Consider the following 21,008-nt stretch of genomic DNA (forward strand, 5'->3'; position numbering starts at 1 on the left):
AAGGCAATAGACCTCTGCTGTAACCTGCCATGCAGAGGGAAACCTCAAGTCTAACCTCTTTCTAGTAAGAGTCAAAGGATGGTTTTAGACTCTGGTTTGTAAGGGCATAAACAATCTACAAACTCTGACTTAAGGAATGGACAACGTTTACTATTTGTTCCTATGGAAACAATGTAGCTGCAATCTTAATACAATACACAGGTGAATGAGACTATGGAGATACAGGCTTTCTGTGCTTTTGTATTTGTATCTCATCTGAATACCGCATGATATCAGAGACACTGGACTGTGGCATCACTGAATCAGGTCAGGAGAACAGGCCAATTACAAAAGATGGCCTCAAATTACACACACATGCCTAGTGCTCGCTGCAGCCAGCAGGAAGGACACATGATACAGGATGAGACATGACAATTAAATGGAATCCCAGTGAAATGTGAGGCCTTGACAGCTTTGCCAATGTGTGGCAGGGGATCTCTCTCTATCTCTCTAAAAAATAAAATAAAAAATGCTGTTGTATGGATGCAACCGAATCCCTCCAAGCTCCTTAGACAAGACTTGGCTGCCTACATACCATTCATGTTCCACGTAAAAGCATCTCTGAGTTTCTGTCCATCGATTTCCATGTCCAATCGGATTGGAACCAGAACCTCTGGCTGGGATGCATTCTCATGGATTACTGCTGGGTCATGGTCATCAAAGCTGAAAACAAACCATGACAACATGCAGCATTAGACACTGGTAGAAAGTACACTAGCATCCATGAGAAAAGAGACAGGATTTACCAGGAGTACCTCCCTCTGACAATCACCGCCTTTGGGTGGGCTCTAAAACATTAGCTTACAGGACCCTAGGTTTCATTTTCACCTTTAACATGTCTGAGATAAAATAATATGCTAGAGAATACAGTGAGGAAGTTCCTCGAGTTTGCATGACTGGCTCCCTCTGAACTCTTCAGGTCAAGTCTTCTACGGAAGATATAAAATCATCATGAGTCATAGCAGCTGGACAATGTTGCAAAGAAATTACAGTTATTGAAATATTTGCACAAAGGCAGTAAAATACATATCTAGTATGATGTAGGGGGACACAATTTGACCTGATCTAGAAGCTGGAGAATGACTCTATGTGATGTGATTATAATGATCATTCGGTGGGATACACAGCTCCTCCCTTCTAGGCCAGGGTGTTCAACTTCAGAACACATCTTTAGCAAATGAAGGCCATTACTATTGTGTGGCTGGTTAGTGGCCTACGTGAATTGAGCAGTAGTCTCAGTCCAGTGCCCAGAGGACAGGTGTGCACCTCACAACCATCACCACAACTGGCATCCTTGTTGACAGTCTTAGCAGAGCTGCCAAGGAGTGGATAGGAAATGAGAATGATCTGCTCTCCTTACTCCTGAGGACGGCCCTTCCTGAGACTGGGGCAGCATGGGAAAGCTTGCATGGCCACCTGTGCAGTGTCCTATCAAAAACCAGGAGATTTGCATCCTGGGCTGCCAATCCAGCACCTTCCATGAGCACTAGATTAAACAAGTTTAAAAAATGCACGTTACCTGATTCTTTAGTGGTTATTGATTAGTTAGTAATTAATTGGAAAGCAATTATAAAAAGCTGGGAACCGTAGGGTTCTAGTTCCAGAATCAGGCACACGAGAATCAAGGTTATCCACTTCAATGTCTGGTTGGGAACCCTGGGCACTCACGCCAAGGGCAAAGCAAAATTTTATGCACTTTTATTAGCACAATAAGTGAAGACACAAATAAAAAGCAAGCAACAGTACAGAGTTAAGGTATCATGTATCATATGTCACACAGACTCAGACCCTTGCATGTCAAACAAGTCTGATGGGCCAAATCTCTCCTTACATACATGAAGGTTTGGTCTATTATAGGTCCTAAGGGCTGTCACGACTATTCATACAAATACCCAGCCTCCCTTGTCCATATCTGACTTCCTCACCCTAATAATGTTGGGGTGTCCTTATCCTAGAGGGCTGTTTATTAATGATCTTAACTTATCATCACATACACCAATCTGTTGCCAAAGCAAGTTCGTGGTTAAGCATCTGCCAACGTTTCTATCCTAAACTAAGCAAGCCTAGTACTAGTTCAAATATCCCTGCAGTTACCCGCTATCATTTTGCATGGACTCCCTCTCTCCCCAGCACAATATTCCCAGTTCCCCAAAACTCAGGGGGACTGTGGGGGCCACTTATTTATGCTAAAGTTCACAGGCCTCGAAGTCTTATGCTTACTTAAGCTAATGCCTTACAGGATACAGGTCTATAGGTTCTTTCAGTTACTGCTAAGCAGAATGCTAAGCTAGCTCTCTGGGCTCCACACACATTTCAGAACACCATTCTGTCTCTATAGATGGCTGCAGACCTGACAGTTCTGAGACAGGCAGCCGTGGTAGAAACACAGACCAGCAAGGGAGGTCACCCCTAGAAGTGCATGAAATATTAAAAACCAGGGAACACACATTTTCTGCTGCCACTGAATTTTAATCATGTGGGGTGAAATTCACCCCGTGCAGAGGCCAGTGCAAGGCCTATGTGCCACTCAAGTTTCCTGAGGCATTAAATGGTGCAAAGGCCTAATGAATGAGGCCTCATATACTAAGTAGGGGTGAATTTCATCCAGGGGGCATAAGTACTTAGCTTCAAGTAGCCCAGTCTAACCAAGAGAGTCTTAGTTTGGGGACAGCTGGGTCTTTATCACTAAGGAGGAGTACAGAAATCGAATTAAAGGGCTCTTTAATTCGAATTAAATGGCTTCGTTGTGTGGACGGGTCAAGCGTTAATTCGAATTAAAGCAGCTAAATCCGAATTAAAGTCGTAGTGTAGACCAGGTGTAAGTATAATGTGCAATTTTAACAGCATCTACAAACCCTGGACAAGTCAATACAACATGCCTGCCGCCTCAGAGCCATCCTCTAGACAACTGTCATCATGCAGAAAAACTCAGCAGTTTCCAACTCACCAGAGTGGGAAGGTTCTTTTCTTATCTCTGCCCATGCGGTTTCTGTTGATGGTTGTTGAGCATGGCACAGCATCGAGGTGATGAGAGCTGTTGGGTAGGGTTGGCACCCACTGGTTATTCCTTTTTGCCTTCTGCTCTCTGAAGGAGGAGACTTCGTGTTAAACTTGAGGTTCAGGCATTGAATATTTCCATTGTCATTATTTATGGTACGGTCATATATACAGCTCTCAGCCTGATCGCAGGCTCCCGCAATGGTAACCTGAAAGCTGCATTTGTTCCATTCATAAGTCTCCAATTGGCTGAGTGGAGACATCCCCACGTCAGCTGGGAGAGTGTGGGGCTGGCCTTCTGGAAAATAAACTTTAGCCATCTGGTAATACTTGGCCCTTCTACAGTACTCACCTCAGAGGAGCTCACAGCCCTTCATTTAACATATACCATTGTTCCAATCCATCGACCAGCTTTTTCTGTTTGATCTCACCTTGTTTTATCTATCCCCACCAGTCCTCTTTGGGCCAAACAAAGAATCCATTGCCAGGACTTATTGCCTAAGTAATACTACTTTGCCATTCTACAATGCCTCTTATCCACCGTTCTCAAAATGTTTTATAAACTTTAAATTATATCCTTATGCTACCCCTCTAAGGCAAGTCAATTTGCAGATAGGGAAATTAAGGCGCAGAAAGGTTAAGTGACTTGCCCAAGGTCAGGAAGAGCCAGGAGTAGAACCCAGAGTCCCAATTCTTAGCACACCAAGCTCTAACCATTAGGAAGCACTCCTTCCCTTAATTAAGAGACTATCATTGTCTATACTCTATTTTTAACCCTAGCAGAGAAATTCTACAGCCACATGCACCACTTTTAAATACCAGATTAACATTTGGATTGTGTTCATTTAAGTCACCGCTGGAGTGTATAATTGTCTCTCTCTTACACCCAGATTGTGCTCAATGTGGGTGTATTTTTCCCCAGAACATACACTAGAAGCTGGGATGAAACAGTCCTAAGGTAAGCAATGTCACCGAGTTTCAAAGTACACGTATGCCAGAAATCAAGTCCTTCCATAGCAGAGATCTTCATGTAAAGAAACAGTGATAACATGGGAGGAGGGACAGCTCAGTGGTTTGAGCATTGGCCTGCTAAACCCAGGGTTGTGAGTTCAATCCTTGAGGGGGCCACTTAGGGATCTGGGGCAAAAATCAGTACTTGGTCCTGCTAGTGAAGGCAGGGGGCTGGACTTGATGACCTTTCAAGGTTCCTTCCAGTTCTAGGAGATAGGATATCTCCATTAATTTAATTTATTTATTAGCAATGTTAGGGAACACAGAGAGCAATAGATACCGCACTAAATAATACCCTAGTTTTATACAGTTTGACAGGGTAGAACAGCTCTTCCAATCACTTCAACTCGGATCCAACCCTCAGCAATGTTTATTACCTGAGGTAGGTGGGAGGCTCTGTGCTGATAGACACTGCCTTGTATTTCTCATCATTTCCATCCAAGATCTCTTCCACTTCAGAGGCTTTCAAGAGAGTCACACTAGTGGCTAGTGTCGTATAACCGTGATCTGTGACCAGAAAGCATGTAACTGGTTAGCCTTTGAAATAGTGTCAATCATGGTACTAATTAATGATTCTGCTGCTGGGGATAGGCAATGTTAACTTCTACTGAGAGCCTCTAAAAATCTGTGAGTAGCTTGGATTCCTTCATCTTGTCCCTTTAAAGCACTTCATTTTAGAGGAGTTGTGAAATTCTGCTGGTCCACTCCTACCCACAAGCAGCATCAACAGGCCCCAGCCCCATTGTGCTAGGTGCTGTACAAACATAACAAAGACGGTCCTTGCCCCAAAGAATACACATGCTAGTTCTGGGGCCAGTTCAGCCAGGTGAGGCAAGTTTGATTTTCTTTGGTAGTGTGACAGTCAGGTCCAATCCCCCCAAGGGGAGAACAGCGGGCTTGAACCCCAAAGAATACACAACTGAATCACATGGTTGTATATAATGTTATTGTATATAAAAATATGACAAGTAAGGCCTTTTATGAAAGTCTGTAAGGTTCTGACCTTGATGGTAATTTGAGATATGTATACAGACTATGGCTATGAATCTATCTATTTGTAGATATAAAAGTGTGCTCATAATTTGTGCTACAACATTAAGTCCCACCTCACAACAGGGAGGAGCTGCCTCCTTAACCAGACGAGACTAGCTCCAAGCATCTACCATTGTACAACCCAGGAAGTGACAATGGAGGACTATTAAAGTTAGTGGAAAGACACGAAAACTGAAAAGAAAACCCCAGTCTTGGAAAACTAAGAAAGGAGGGAGATTCCCTTGATCTGGACAACCATGAATCACCAGTCTGAGGCCTGGTCTACACTAGAAAATTAGGTCGGTATAACTAAGTCATTCAGAGGTGCAAAAAATCCATACACATGAGCAATGCAGTTAAACCATCCTAACCTCCGGTGTAGACAGTGCTAGATTGATGAGAGAATTCTCCTATTAACCTAGCTACCACCTCTGAGGTGTTAGCTAGAATCCCTCCCGTTGGCGTAATTAGTGTCCTCACTGAAGCAGCATTGTAAGTGTAGACAAGCCCCGAGAGGGAAAAAATCTTGCAAATCCTTAAAAAGAGAGGGTCTGAAGTAAAAAGCATCCAAAAACTGAGGGCCAGCATCGAAGCAGGGCCAGCATCCATTGTCACTTCCTGTTGGTGAAACACTGGATCCTTTCTAGGCCAGAGGGCACATTGGGAAACTGGTCAGAGGCAACAGGTAACTTGTATTAGAAAAGGGAATTTAGCTAATATAGTAGTGTAAACCTGAAATTGCACCTTTATATTTATTTTCTGTGCATCTTGTGTTTGCTTTCCTTACTATTTCATCTTTGAATCTGGGATTTTTTCTATTATGCAAACCTTTTATTTGTACCTCAAAAAGGTCTCTAGTGCAAACTGTGTGGAGAATGTCCCCCAACATGAACTGATAACTGGGGAGATTTCACTGAGTCGGGGCAACAAACCAGAGGGGAAGAGTCCAAGTGTCTGGTACTTAAGAACCTGGGGTAGATGGATTTGGGAAGACTCAGGCCCAGAAAGCTGGAGAAGTCACCCTGCAAGGAATAATTAGGAAGGTGGAAGCCAGGGCGAGACCCTGATGATTGTAGGGTGGCTACTGGGGGTTAGGGGTCTGAGGTGATGTCTACACTACAAAGAAAAACCTGCAGCAATGGTTTCAAAGCCCGGGTCAATTGACTTTGGCTGCCAGCGCCGAGGCTGCAGGGCTAAAAATAGCAGCGTAGGAGTTTGAGTTCAGGCTAGAGCCCAGGCTCTGAAACCCAGCGAGGGGGAGGGTTTTGGAGCCTCGGCTCCAGCCCCAGCAGCAACATCTACACTGCAGTTTTTAGCTCTGCAGCCTGGTCAGGTGATCTGGGCTCTGAGACTCTGTGTCACAAATTTTTCTCTGCAGTATAGACGTACCCTGAGCCATAGCAGCAGAGCATTAAGGCACCCAAGGTTGCAGGGCAGGTGCTGACAGAATCCCTTACTGGTCTGGTTGATCCCCAAAATGTCACAGTAGGTCTTATTCAAATATACCCCCGGGAAGACACTGCAACCCCCCTATGATGTGAAATGGAGAAAAGACACAGAAAAGAAGACCCAAAGTGAAAGCTTTGAAGGGCTGGTTAGTGATGGTGCAGCATGACTGCAAAACAACTGCTTGTGCAAAGACTCTGCTACAAAGAGAGAAGGGGCTAGTTGTGCTGTGGGCAGGAACTAGGATGTCCAGTCAGAGCAATCACAGGAAAAAATTTCCCTCTTAAAAGTGGCAAGAGCCAAGGAGAGAGTAACCATGAGGGGAAAGCATTATCCCGTTCTTTACATATCTGAGTCTAATGAGCCAGAAGAGAAAAGAATTAAACATTTGACTACACATATTTGATAGCAGCAGGGGCCACAAGAGGGATTCTTTCTCCAGCAGAAGGTAAGAACAATGCAAGCTGAAGACTTACATCTTCTGGGGCTGTGACTCCGCTGAGACTCTGTTGAAAAAATAAAAAGCAACAAGTCAGCAGAAAACTCAGAGGAGAAGTAGACATAAATCTGTAACATGTCAGGTTTGTTGTGCTCCAGCCCTGTAGCTTGTAAGGTTATCTTTTAAAAGGAAATTGTTTCATTACTTGCTTCTCTTGCCAAGGAGACTTCTATTAAGATAACAAGATTCTTACTCTCTTCTGTTTCTATTGATATAGCTATTGAACAATACCAGTTCTGGAATCTCTTCCTTTCCACCCCCTTATCCCGAGAGACAACCAAGGTCAGACAAAACACCTTGTTTCCAAGCAAAAAAAAAAAAATTGCAACATCACAAAAGGGTTGTGTGTGTGTGTGTGTACACACACACTCATACACTAGAAGCCTCTTATGCCAAATGAAATTGTATGGGATTAATTTAGAAATGTATAAATCTTTTGCAATTCAACATGTGTAACTGGTTCAATAAAAATCACAGCTTATGGGTATTTTTAAGAATGTACTTAATTATTTCAATTTTTAAAACTACCCTTTCAGAGTTAAAACATCAGGAATATTTATCAATTTTCTTACCATGCGAAGATGCAACTATTTTCTTCCTCTCTTCTACTGTGGCTAGTCGCCTCCAGAGGGAGGGATACCTCTTGTACAGGGAGCCACGAAACATACGTAGGTAGTTCCCCACCTACAAGCAAAAAGGAGAAGGTTTGTTTTAAGGGATGCAGCTCAAATGGAAGGTGTTTCCAGCAGGAATCTGAGGCATACTGATTCCTTTGTGCTGGTGAAGTGGGGCACCCAATGATGGTTCTTTCAGCAACAAAACATTTTCTTAGATAACACCAAGACTTTTGTAGCAGTACAGGAAACAAAGCTTATACTGACCAACATTTCTTTTACCAGCCTGGTGAGAAAGAACCCCATCTTAACAATTCTCAATTTAATAAGACCAGTAGTTTTTATATAATTTCTTAACCATCTAACCTTTCCTAGTCTTCCTCCAGCTGGAATTACCCAGATCTCCCACTATAGGTTTGTATAGTATGTTTTGATATTCTTCCCTCACTACCATCTTTTATATTGAACCTTTTATGTTTCTAACATTTTTCTTTGTGCAGAACCTAGTAACCTAAGACCTGGTTTGTATTTTGTGTTTTAAATGCTCTGAGGAACATGCAGAGTTCAAACACAAATCAATTCATGACTCACTTGCCAACAATCCCTTTTAAAATTCAGTCAACATCTGTAAAGCAGTTTCATTCTTCCTGGCATAATGTCCACACCTGTGTTATTTTATCTAAGCACTAAATGTTACAGTAAGCTTTAGTGAACAATGAGGCTATTTCTAGACTATGAAACTAACATTTAAGGCAACAACACACTAGCAGACTGCAGAATGTCATACAATGGGGTTTTCTTCTATATTAAAAAAGACCCAGTTTGGTTCTAACTCTAGCTTCAGGTTTTCTTATACTATTTTTTGTTATTTGATGTTTATCAGTAAATAGGGTTACAAATTAGCTGGTAGCTAAGAGAATAATGCTGTATTTTCCTTCTACACCACTGAGATTGTGATCTTGATGGTTAGAGAACTGCAGAGTAACACCTCTGCTTTTTCACTTTACAACCTTTCCAGTTCTTTCAGAAGTACCATTGGTCGGAGTCTTGTCATTGCTAAAAAATATGCATCTGGAATTCTAAGTTACCCATGATTCCTCTCCCCCATCAAATGGGTCTGAAATATACTTTTAAAACAGAAAAATGTGTAACCAGATCTCTGACACTGTTGAGCCAATCAAAGGTTCTTTCCTCAAATGAGTCAATTCATGGAGGTAGTGCAGTTTCTGTGACTGACAGAAGCTCTGCTTCTGCAAATAGTTACTCCACTGTGCTAAAAACCCCAAAGGGAGTCAATGAGAACTGTAGGAGCATTAACTGGATTTTCCTTATTGGCCAAAAAGCCTGGACCTAAAATTATCATTTCAATTAACTTAATCATATGGCAGTTTTTGGACATTCAGGATCTTTCTAAAATAAATGTTCAGATATCCACAATAGATCATGCCATTGAGAAGTGTGATGATGCTCAGGCAGTTGAGACTTGGAGAACACAGAGACAAGTTCCTGGTTTTGGCCGAGCCTTAGGCCCCAATGTGGCGAACACTTAAACATGCTTAACTTTTTGTATATGACCAGTCTCATTGAAACCCACTAACTCAGATCCTGCTCCCCACTCGCGCTGTCACTCTCCCCCAACCATGCCAACTGAAGACCTCCTAAAGTCTTCTCCTAGCTATAAACATCACAGGCCAGAGCTTGACAACCAGCACAGCACAGGCCTGGAAGCACAACCGGACCTTGTGGGTGTTGAAGATGCCCCTGTTACAAGGCAGTATGAACCAGGCTGCCATGAAGAGGGGAAACAACTGCAGTGCCCCTCCCGGATTGAGAGAGTCGGACAGCATCTAGGGAAAACAACAGCTACCTCAGCCTACTGGATCAGGCCCATCTCCAAGGGGGCCAAGCAAAGCAGTAGTGGGAGAGAGAGATGGGAGCATGGTGCCACTACGAAGGCTGCCTCCCCCCTGCTCCTGGGGGCTCGCACAGTAGGGGAGAGCTTGTCTCAGCCAGAGCCTCCTTGCCTCAGGATGGATCCTCCTGCTCCTAACCTCCCACTTTCTGTAGCCCATCTCTACCAGGCCAGGCCCACGCAACACCCCCCCGCCTGATTTCTCCTACCCAGCCCCCCCCCTCCCCCGGTCAGGCCCCACGCAACCCCCCCGCCCCCAATCAGGCGCCACACAATGCCCCCCTTTCCCCCACCCGATTCCTCCTACCCAGCCAGGCCCCACACAACGCCTCCCCCCTCCCCCAGATTTTTCCTCCACCTCCCCGCACCCTGCTCCCCCCTCCCCTCCCTCACCCGGCCAGGCCCCAACCAACCCCTCCCCCCCCACCTAGATCCCACCTCCTCGCACCCTGCCCCCCTCCAATCCCCCCGCCCTCACCCGGCCAGGCCCCACACAACGCCTCCCCCCTCACCCAGATCCTCCCTCCACCTCCCCGCACCCTGCTCCCCCTCCCTCACCCGGCCAGGCCCCACGCAACACCCTGCCCCCCTCCACTCCCCCCTCCCTCACCCGGCCAGGCCCCACGCAACACCCTACCCCCACTCCACTCCCCCCTTTCCCGCCCAGGCCCCACGCAACACCCTGCCCCCACTCCTCTCCCCAGCCCCCCCCCATCTCCCCCCTCCCTCACCCGGCCAGGCCCCAACCAACCCGTCCCCCCACCCGGCCAGCCCGTTCTCCCCTCACGCCCCCTCCCCCTCAGGCCGAAGCCCCGCGCCCGCGCCCCCGCCGAAGGAGGCTCCCAGGCCATTGTCCCGCAGCCTCCTCCCGGGCGGGCGGGCCGGTACCTCGGACCCGATCATGAAGAACTCGCCGTCCTCCTCCAGCTGGAACTTGACGGGCTTCTGCCCGAAGGTTTTGCTCAGCGCCATCATCATCATCGCGGCGGCGGGAGCGGGGCTGGGGGCGCCGGGCGCGGAGGGGAAGCAAGCGGGGGGCTGCGGCCTACTCCGCAGGATCAATGCGCATGCGCCGAACCCGCGGCTCGGGGAACCCCCACCCGCAGTGGGCGCGGCCTTAAAGGAGCCGCCTCCAAGTAACCCTCCCCCCCCCCCCCCCCACGGGGCGCGCGGGGGCACGTGCACGCTCCGTCCGGGCCACCCCCCCTCGCGGTGCCTGGATCTGGTGCACGGGCCAGTGCGGACAGGGGGCTGTGGAGCTGGGAGGAAGGGGCGCACTGTGGCCGTGGGGGGCGCTGGCTGCAGGGGCGGGGCTGTGCAGCCTAGGGCTGCCCCTCATCACCCTTTGCTAGTTACACAACAAGAGCCCCCACCCAGCCAGGGCAGCTTGGCAGGAATTGCCATTTGTGCAGAGTTGGGTTATGGTTTTGTGGGGTCCTGCGCCAGAGCAAAGGGGGGGGGGGGTTCCTACCCCTTCTGCCTGCAGTCACCCCCCCACACACACACACACTCCTGCTGGAGAGCAGGGTCGGGGCATGGGGGCTTCCCTCGCTCCTGCCGGGCGGTGCCTATTTTTTCCAGCGCCCCCCAGGTACGGGCCCCCCATTAGCCCAGTGGCTAATCTGCCACTGCATTTGAGTGGGTCCGACCCCTTGCTGAACCACTTTATGCATGGGGATGAGTCCACCCCCACCTCAGAGAGCCCTGCAGCCACCTTTGCCCCTGCCCCGCCCCTGCTGTCACTATGGGGGTAGTATATTTAGGAGCAGGGGCAGCAGATCCCCAGCAGTGCTGGAAGAATTTGTGTAGTGGAGGTGCTGAGAGCCACTGAACCAAACTAAACCCTGTATATAATGGAAACCACTTCAAGCCAGATCTCTCTTGCTCTCAAGGAATAGCTGAGGCCAGCATTGGCATGGTGTTAGTGGTAAAGCCCTGGTGATGCTACGGCTCCTGGGTTATTGCCACTGCCAGGTTGTAGCATTGTTTGCTATAAACATGATTTATGTCCACACACCGTGATTAGTAATCATGGCATCTAGGCATACGTGACCTAGCCAGCAATATAAGCTGGGACATGCTTGTCTTCATGAAGATCCTCACTTTGCCATGTAGACAGGATTTACATAATTGGGTTGGCCAATCTTCTGTCTTCCCAGCTCCCTGCGCAGCTTATATCCCAGATGGCACTACCGTGCATGTAGCTGTCTTCACCTTCTCCAGGTACACGGTTTCCTTCTGAGGGATATCTGCTTAGACTTTCACAGGATGCACAGATACCACCCTGGGTATGCCACATAGTAGGTGCAGATATGCAAGCATGGGTATGTTGTGAAGAAAGCAGTTCCCTCTTTAGCTGTTCCTTCAGGTACATTCAATGGTAGCTCCTCTTCTTTTCTGTAGGGGTTCCACAGAGCTCTAGCCTTGACACTTTTCTCCCTCTATACCCTTTCTCTGGGCAATCTCATTTGCTCGCATAATTGCAACCACCATCTCTGTGTAGATGACTCAGCTCTACCTCTCTACTGCTGAGGTATCTCCCTCTGTCCAGTCACGTCTCAGCCCCTCTCCCATAGGGACCCCTTACTCCATAAACTGAACATCATATCTTTCTTCAAATTATTAATGGCATCACCATTTTCCCAGTCATACAAGTCAACCTTGGAGTCTTCCTCTACACTCTCTCTCTCTCTCTCTCTCTCTCTGCCTCCACACACATACCCAAGCTATGTCCATGTTTTGCAGCTGCTTCTTCCATAATGTTTGACTTTTTTTGTTCTATTCTATTCAGAAAGCCAAAAACTGAGTCAGCTCCTCAGCATTTCTCATCTTCACTCCTGTTGCCTTCTCCCTGACAACCACATAATCCTCTAGTTCATTGAAAACAGCTGTCCAGATTATTTTTGTTGCCTGTCACTCTGACCCTATCACCTCCCTCTTTGAATTCCAACTCCCTTTATATCACCACACCAAGTTCAAGAGTCTTATTCTCATCTTCAAGAGCCTTCACAATTCTGCTCCCACCTCATCCACTCATATCTCAGCCTCTAGCTCTTCCTCTGTCACAATATCTGCTTTAACCACCTGTTTATGAGCTTCTCAAACACCTCCCCTCCTTCTTTTATGCCATTCACAAGGCACTAAATCTATAAGGCTACGGACACTCTTCTCAAGACCCACTTTTACAATCAGTGACCAATGGACTGCAGGGTAGATAAGGTTAACTAGTTATACTACTGATATTTTTTAAACATTTATATTGCCATTGTACATGAACATTGTATGTATTCCAATGCATTGCTCACCCCTTTTGTACATCACTTGTCTTCTTAAATTGCAACCTCTTCAAGACAGAGACTATGCCATTGTATAGGACTTACTTGCAAGACATGAGCAACACATAGCCCTTCCTTTACAGCTATTTGATCCTTTCCCAGCTGGGATGCTGCCCTCTTATAAGAACTTTTTCCCCAGCATGCCTTTCTGTATCTGTCCCTTTAAATACTGCCGAGTCAAGCAGCTGCAGCCCTAAAGTAGCCATTTTGTAGCTAGTTACTACTTGCTATGCTTCCTATACTTTCTGATGGAAAATGCTCTTTACTCTTGTTATATTTTTCCTTTTCCTATTCTTGAGAAGGGAATGTTTCTCACAGCCTCAGTTTTGATCTAGGCCTCTAAGTGCCACTGTAATATAAAAGTTCAATAATGACAGCATGACCCAAACTCACCTATACTTGTTGCAACTGGGGCTGCGGAGCAGGTCACAATCTTGATTACAAAAAACACCCTTGTACTTACAGCATAGACAGTGCTCAAGATAAGGGTCTGTAGGTGGGATCTGTTTTAAAGTTGTGGTTGAAAACTATGTTAAAAGAAATTCAGACTAAACAGGGCATAGAAAAAAGACCACATTTATTGATACAGCACAGTATGTATATATATACACACACACACAGTATATATAAAAAGGTTTTATACACATTGTACAAACATTTACATACTTGCTTTGAAGAAGCATCGTTGTAAAAACAAACACTGAGAAGAAGTAAAAAACATAGACCTGAAATTTGAATGAGGTAAAAAACACTTTAATGCTTAGAGAGAACATGCAGGCCTAAGGATGATAAGGGCCACTGAGCCATATCTCTTTATTTGCTGTGGGTAGGTTTAAATCCCACTTTGTCTCTGCTATAACTAGGTCTGAAGGAAAGCTGATAAATAGTAAGGATAACTGAGTAGGTTTCTACCCTTTCTTTACTTCCGTTTCTCGGGCAATCAGAAAGGGCCACCGTAGGTTTATTTTGCTAACCATGATTGTTACAATACATAAAGTTTTGCTATGCAGCAAAAACCATGAGATCTGGAAGCAGATACATTTTTGCTCAATTGGAGATATGGGGAAGAAGATGAAGAATAGCTTGTGAAAGATGGGAAGGTAGATGGGTGAAGAATAGATAGAGAAAATGCACGACCCTCTTTTGTGTACTGATTTTCAGCAATAGGTAGAGAATAAAGAAGCAAAACAAGGCACAAACATTGGTTTTGAATTTGGATAGACTTAACCTGAAATTTTGGTAAAGTTACAGGCATCCGGCCAGTATTGTGGTGAGCTAGTGTCTTAGTGAGATCCCAGAGTTAGTAACAATATATGGAGATATAGGGCAGTGTCCAGCACTGAAACCTAGCACCTTTAAAAAACCCACAGAATATTTTTACAAATCAATACAAAATTATAATGAATATTAGTGACAATACAAAACAAAAACAGACATATCAATAGACCTGGGACAAGATGCTGAAATGCAGGGGTCCAAACTCACCTTTATTACCATGGTGAAGCAGCCCCAGCAACCTGGGCACATGTCTGGAATCTGAATTTGGGAACAGTTAAAACTCCCCTTTCAATGCTAGGAAAGTGGCCATCAATGGAATCCATTCTCAACAGTGCTGATGTCAGGAACAGCAAAGGTGTCTGTGCTGTGGACAATATTAACACAGGGAATACCAGTGGGATCCATTTTCTAAGTGGATGGGGCCCAGATAACTTTGGAAGCATGACCCATTCCAGGCTGGTCTCTGGGATCTAAGTGCTGGAAGTGTTAAAGTAGCCACTCAACAGCAATCAGGCTGCATCCTTATTTCCAACACCAAGCTGTGATTGGGGGTCTCTGGAATCTGAAAATGGGCAACCACAAGCCACAGGTCTCCTCAAGCCATTTGTGCAACCCATTGTGTCAGGTGATGGGCACAGCAGGAGGCCAGGAATGCATGTGAGATTTCTCTGGCTGAGAGCATGACATCTTTCAAAGTGACCGGTGGAGACATGGGGAGATGGGAGGGGAATCTGGAGGACACCAGCACCCTTCTCTTCATCTGAAGAAATTGGAGGAGGGTGCACAGCTGAAGAAGTCATGGCTGATCTGGCGTGGGTAACCCTCTAGCACTTTCACCTGCACTGGGTCGAACTTCCAGTAAAGCCGGCCTCTCAAGAAATAGGCAAAACCTGTGGAGGAGACAGAGGCACAGAAGAGTATCAGAAAAGACGGAGCAGATGCGATTTATGGGGCTCTTCATTTTCTAGCATTATTACTCCTTGTATTTATGTCCCATAGTGGACTTCATGCTCAATTTGCCAGTGGGTAAAGGGGTGGCAAAGACCCACAATGAAGGATGGTTCACTAACTAGCAAAGAAGGATGAGGAGGAACTTGGAGATGCTGCAAGCTTCATGTCCTCTCCACCCAGCTTTGTGACTCAGCAGTTGGCCTGGTTGCGGAAAGGTTAGTGAGAGTAGAGGGATCAGGATGAGGCCCTTTATCATTAAAGCAAGGACTTGATGGAATAGGTGTAGGATATGGCCGAAAGGATTCTATTACTACCAAGAGATTTCTTTGGGATTTAGGTCATAGATTTTCATAGATTCCAAGGCCAGAAGGGACCATTGTGATCATCTAGTCTGACCTCCTGTATAACACAAGCCATAGAATTTCCCTAAATTCCTATAGGAGATCTTTTAGAAAAACATCCAATCTTGATATAAAAATTGTCAGTGATGGAGAATCTACCACAGACTTTGGTAAATTGTTCAAATGGTTAATTATTCCCACCATTAAAAATTAATGCCTTATTACCAGTCTGAATTCGTCAAGCTTCCACTTTCAGCCATGGGTTAGTGTTATACCTTTCTCTGCTAGACTGAAGAACTCATTAAATATTTGTTCCCATGTAGGCTAATCAAGTCTCATGGCCTTAACCTTCTCTTTGTTAAGCTAAATCGATTGAGCTGCTTGAGTCTGTCGCTATAAGGCATGTCTTCTAATCCGTTAATCATTCTCATGGCTCTTCTCTGAACCCTCTCCAATTTATCAACACCCTTCTTGATCTGTGGGCACCAGAACTGGACACAGTATTCCAGCAGCAGTCGCATCAGTGCCAAATACAGAGGTAAAATAACCTCTCTCCTCCTCGAGATTCCCCTGTTTATGCATCCCAGGATCGCATTAGCTCTTTTGGCCACCGCATCACACTGGGAGCTCATGTTCAGCTGATTACCCACCATGACCCCCCCCAAACTTTTTCAGAGTCACTGCTTCCCAGGATAGAGTCCCCCAACCTGTAAGGATTGCCTACGTTCATGCACAACATTTCTAAGGGAATCCCTTGGAAGGGGAGGGTTTTAGGGGTTGATACATAGAGAACAGTTGACAATAGATGTATCACTGGATGATGAGGCTGTGTGGTGTCACTGTGCAGTTTTCAGCAAGGAGCCCTGTCTGGGGGAATGTCTTCTGTATTCCCAACACCATCATAAGCAGTGAAATGTCTGTAGTTCTGTCACCTGTGTATCTTTTTCTTCCTTGAGGGTGTAACAACAGGAGCAGGTTTCCTTGTGCCATTCTCCTATTACTAGAGGTTTGGGGAGTCTCTCCATCTCTCCCCTTAAAAAAAAAAAGCATCTGCAATGTCCTACATGTATTTCCTTTTAGGGGATAATGTTACTATTGGGGTTTTAGTTGTTTAATCACATGATCTACAGAATTGATGATAAATACCTGTTACACACCCATTTCAAGCTTAACTGGATGATGTCTATACAAATTGTTATATACATTTATTATTATATTTCTCTTATGGATGAAAATTTGCAAAAAAGTGCTTCATTATTAATAATCCAGATTAAAATAAATGTCCAAATCCTGCTGATTCCCTTCGCACCTGAGATGCAAGAATAACCAAGAAAGCCCATAGGCCTCTATTCCGATCTGCACTCACCAAACTCATCCTGGAAAGCAGCATCAATCTCCTGAGGGATGCCACGCCAGTCGGCCATCCTGCGGGGGTAGATGGTCTCCACCTGGCGGGTGCTAGGGTTGAAGCGCCAGTAACTGCCTCCCTTGAAGAAGTAAATCTTGTTCTTCTCTGTCCCCCACATCAAAGCTGCCTGGACAGGAGAAGCAGATAGGCCCAGCTCCGAGATAGAAGCAGGGCCAGACACGCGTCTCTCGCCATCATAAATCCAGTACTGAGAGCCTGATGATGGGGCAAAAGAATATTTAATGACAGGAGTGACCACAAGTTGTTTACAGTCTAATGACTGTATGGTGACCTGTGTGAAATGACCTGGAATCTCAGGACAGTCCCAAACCACTAGCACAACTGGTATCTTTACTGATGGCCATTGAGACGCCATGCATCAAATGGACAGGGGAGAATAAACTCTCATCTCACCTCTAAGCAAGGCTGACGCCAGGGAGAAAATCTACATAGCTACTGCCTTTGCTGTATCTGTTCCTTGAAAGAATAGATGACTTCATTTTCTACAGCTGTCAGGCAGTCTGTCTAGCTTGTTACACGGTGCCCATCACTGGTGTGGGAATGCCTCCAATAATGTGACGTGTACATATGCAGCAGAGAGCGGGTTCGTTTTTTAAAGTAGTTATTGTGGGCAGGGCCGGCGCAACCCATTAGGCGACCTAGGCGGTCGCCTAGGGCGCTACAATTTGGGGGGTGGCGACCGCGGCAGTATTTCGGCGGCGGGACCTTCCGCCGCCTCTGTGGGGGGCGGCATTTTGGGGCGGGACATTCCGCCGCCTAGGGTGGCAGAAAAGCTGGCGGCGCTCCTGATTGTGGGTAGGCTGATAAAAAAGAATGGGGTTTGAATTTTGCTCTGAATGTGCTGAGGGAGGTCTGAACCATTTTACCAGCATGACATTTATGAGTCTGTTGAGTTTTTAATCTAAAGGAAGACAATATATGGGGGGCAGTGGAAATCCATGAAGCAACATTGCCAAGCATAATCCACATCTCATCCACACCTTGCGTCTGTTTTAGTCTCCCTGCCCAAGAGCCTGAGGCTACCATGTGGGGAGAGGGAAGAAGAAAAATGGGCCGCCGTTTATGTGGGGGAGAGAATTAAGTGAGGGGATAAGGTCTTTGGGCACTGAGAGTCTGTGTATAATGAGTTGTGAGTGATGTGCTCTTGAAGTCTAAGCCTTAAATAGAGAGAAGGCTAGATATGCAACTGCATGTGTAAACATGCGTGTGCAATTATGCACCTACATTGTGCACACCAGCTACTGTTATGGCACATACAAATGACAGACATGTAACTGGTCATTTGCACGATCCATTATGATAACTGAATATGCAACTGCTGTAATTGCACGTGCAAACTAATTTGCAGCTGCATGCACATTATTTGAAAATGTACGTCTAAACCAAACAGTATTGTAATGACTGAAGTTAAACATCCATTTCTGTGGGACCACATATAACCGGCGCTTCACGCTCCTGCTGCAGTGAGCTGTCCACATGGGGACATCGGTGATGCTGGTGCCTAAACAAGCAAACAAAGCAGCCCTGTTAATGTCAAACTTCGCTAGAAAGAGAAACACAGGAAGGCAAAAAATATATATATTTTTTTGCTAATTGGAAAAAGACCAAATCAGTGGGGAAAAAACATTTAAGTTTATATTTATTGCAGTACTGTAAAGTGTGGAAAATGGAAATTAAATTTAAAATTATGAAGAGTCCTTGAGAGGGTTCTTTTAATTTGTTTATTTAACTACTGGATGTAGCCGGGAATCCTTCAGCAGAAAGTATTGCTTTCTTTTAAAAACCTCACTCTGCCTATTTTCTTGTCACTCACTGAAAAACTATAGCTCCCTGGCAATGCCTCGGTTGTGGAAACACAAAACAACATACCCAGTTCTGGTTAGAACTACTTCTAAGAGAGATTGTCCAGACAATGGTGCTAAGGCTGTGGTGGAGGAAAGAAGAACCAACTGTTAACTGGTCAGTGCAAGAACCACCTTCTACGCTGTGTGTTCAGTGTCTAGCACAACGGCCCCATTCTTGGCTGGCCCTTAGGCACTACCGTAATAAACATGATTAATAATGCATCCGTAAGTACTAACATGGCTCCCCCTCGGATACTCGACATCCGTAAGTGTGCATGTGCGTTTAAATGGGGGATCTGCATAAACGAGCAAGAAATAGTCAACATAAAATGAAGACAAAAATAATGTTTTGAGTTTAGATTAAAATTGCAATCTTCAGGATTACTCCTAGACATTTCATAGTTTCTTTAAGCAACACTCCATAGCACTGTTCTAGTTAAAATCCTGCCAGTTTTAGCAGGATGTAGGATAATTCTGGATGCTGAGCCATTTGATATGGTCTGTGATATACTGAGTAATGATGTAGAGCACACACACACACAGAACTGGGCAACAATATTCTACCAGCTTCTGGATTTTCTCTACGTAATTTAGAGTTGGAAAGAGGGTTAAAGAAAATGGTGAGTGCTTATCCGGGTGAAACAGGGTAAACTATTATTCTTGGGTTTCAGAGATCCTCAGGAACAAATTTGGTGTCTACCCTGTTTTTTTAAAGTCACTGCACTTACCAGAGAATGCGTATCTGGCTCCGGGCAGCAGTACTAGGAATGCCAGGGCCTTGTTTAATCTCTGGGCCAGCTCTTGCCACTATAGTCCCCATTGTAAGAGGGAAGAAGGTGTGCAGATGTTCTGCCATGGCTGCAGAGACTCATGCTAGAGTGAGAACTTTGAAAGTGCCCCATGCGCTCCCTTCTTGCGCCGACTTTCCTCTGATGGCTGGTGCAGAAGGCGGGTGGTCGGGCCATGGCCTTACTACTGTTAGTGTTTGTCAGACTGTTGTGTGCAGGAAGCACAATGACCAGGACTGGCCCCTCAGACAGTACTAGGAGGGGAATGCTCCTAGTACCCCCTCTCCTTTCCCATGCAGCCGCACACACAGGCTTGCTGCAATCTAGTCCTAGGTGTGTAGATGCCTAAAACGTTTGTGTTTGTTTGCCAAATTGCACTGCACATTTTTAAGTCCTTGCACTGAAGGAAGTATTGTCCCATAATGCCCAGATGGACGCCAGGGCGTCACTGCACCTGACTGAACTCCAGATGGCGTGAGCCATCTTTGCCCCTGCTCAGGACTGCCGTTAAAGCACTCCTTGGCCAGACCAGAGAACTGGGGCCATTGGCTATAAAAAGTAAAACTGACCAAGCAAAGGCTTTTATATGATCTCACGTAGAGGAGTGCAAATCAGGAATAGCTCCATGAAAGTCAGTGGAGTTACACCAATGTAAAACCAGTCAATCTGGCCTCTGATTTCAATGTCCAAGCTGAATGAGATCCAGAAATAAACAAATACCCATAAATCGTGGAAAAATCAATTACAACTCTTCCTGTTCAATACACTAGATTTGGGAAACTATTTTGCTTCTAAGTAACCAAGGTGAGAATATTTACCAGCTGGGCAATGCCACTTTAAGAAGAGCTGGCCTGTTCCTCTTCACCAATTTTCATACCAAAATGATAGGCAGTAAGTGCAGCCTTCACTCCTCATCTGTGAGTGAGGCACATTTTCAGAGCCGCTAGGCAGAGACTTGGAAGCAAAGTGCTCCTGTTCCAAAGGAGGAAAGTTTGCTATTTGGCTTTGTCTAAAATGAAAGTTAACCCCTGCCTGCCCCCAACATCTGTTAAAATATTAAAACTAAAAAGAGGAAAACAAACAAAGGGATCCTTATATTGGGGGGGTGGGGGGGTGTTGATGCTGCCAACAACATTTTCATGCCCTAGAACCTATTGGGTTTTGAGTCCCCCACCCCACCACAGGAGTTCGTCCTTTCTAGCCCTCCGATCCCATCTCTGTTCTCGCTTACCTTGGAAAAACCAGATATTTCCTAGGGAGTCCTCAAAGGCCGCGTCGATGGAGCTTGGAATTCCCTGCCAATGGCGAGAGGCCAGGGCTGGGTAGCCGGCCTGCAGCTTCCCATTCCTGAGCCGCCACACGTAGTGCGACTTGAAAAAGAACAGCTCCCCCCGGATGGTGGAAACGGCGTCAAAATCCGTGTCACAGGCGTCAGGCTGCACAGACTGAGAACACCGTATGCCAGTCAGCAGGTGCGGCGCTCCGAGGGGCA

The 21,008-nt window shown here is 45.8% G+C and overlaps 3 protein-coding genes across 4 annotated transcripts in view; 1 reads left to right on the forward strand and 2 right to left on the reverse strand.

Moving 5' to 3' along the window:
- Positions 1-7,300, forward strand: part of DERL3 (derlin 3) — a 26,937-nt gene extending 19,637 nt beyond the window's left edge. For both annotated transcript variants that reach the window (XM_065417575.1, XM_065417576.1), the window contains 2 exons: positions 3,927-3,994; positions 7,242-7,300. In XM_065417575.1, the coding sequence (XP_065273647.1) occupies positions 3,927-3,993 (67 nt within the window). In that variant the 3' untranslated portion in view covers position 3,994; positions 7,242-7,300. The remainder of the gene's footprint in view (positions 1-3,926; positions 3,995-7,241) is intronic.
- The window catches only part of SMARCB1 (SWI/SNF related, matrix associated, actin dependent regulator of chromatin, subfamily b, member 1), a 19,088-nt gene extending 8,464 nt beyond the window's left edge, over positions 1-10,624 (reverse strand). The window contains exons 1-6 of the mRNA XM_065417572.1: positions 10,439-10,624; positions 7,597-7,708; positions 7,002-7,031; positions 4,425-4,554; positions 2,987-3,124; positions 575-702 (exon numbers count right to left, since the gene is read on the reverse strand). Coding sequence (XP_065273644.1) covers positions 575-702; positions 2,987-3,124; positions 4,425-4,554; positions 7,002-7,031; positions 7,597-7,708; positions 10,439-10,531 — 631 coding nt within the window. The 5' untranslated portion in view covers positions 10,532-10,624. The remainder of the gene's footprint in view (positions 1-574; positions 703-2,986; positions 3,125-4,424; positions 4,555-7,001; positions 7,032-7,596; positions 7,709-10,438) is intronic.
- Positions 10,625-14,919: 4,295 nt separating this feature from the next.
- MMP11 (matrix metallopeptidase 11) overlaps positions 14,920-21,008 on the reverse strand; it is a 31,578-nt gene continuing 25,489 nt past the window's right edge. The window contains exons 6-8 of the mRNA XM_065417843.1: positions 20,748-20,961; positions 16,822-17,079; positions 14,920-15,053 (exon numbers count right to left, since the gene is read on the reverse strand). Of these exons, the coding sequence (XP_065273915.1) occupies positions 14,920-15,053; positions 16,822-17,079; positions 20,748-20,961 (606 nt within the window). The remainder of the gene's footprint in view (positions 15,054-16,821; positions 17,080-20,747; positions 20,962-21,008) is intronic.

This window comes from Emys orbicularis, chromosome 16 (genome assembly GCF_028017835.1).
Source record: "Emys orbicularis isolate rEmyOrb1 chromosome 16, rEmyOrb1.hap1, whole genome shotgun sequence".
In the NCBI taxonomy this organism is placed as follows: Eukaryota; Metazoa; Chordata; order Testudines; family Emydidae; genus Emys; species Emys orbicularis.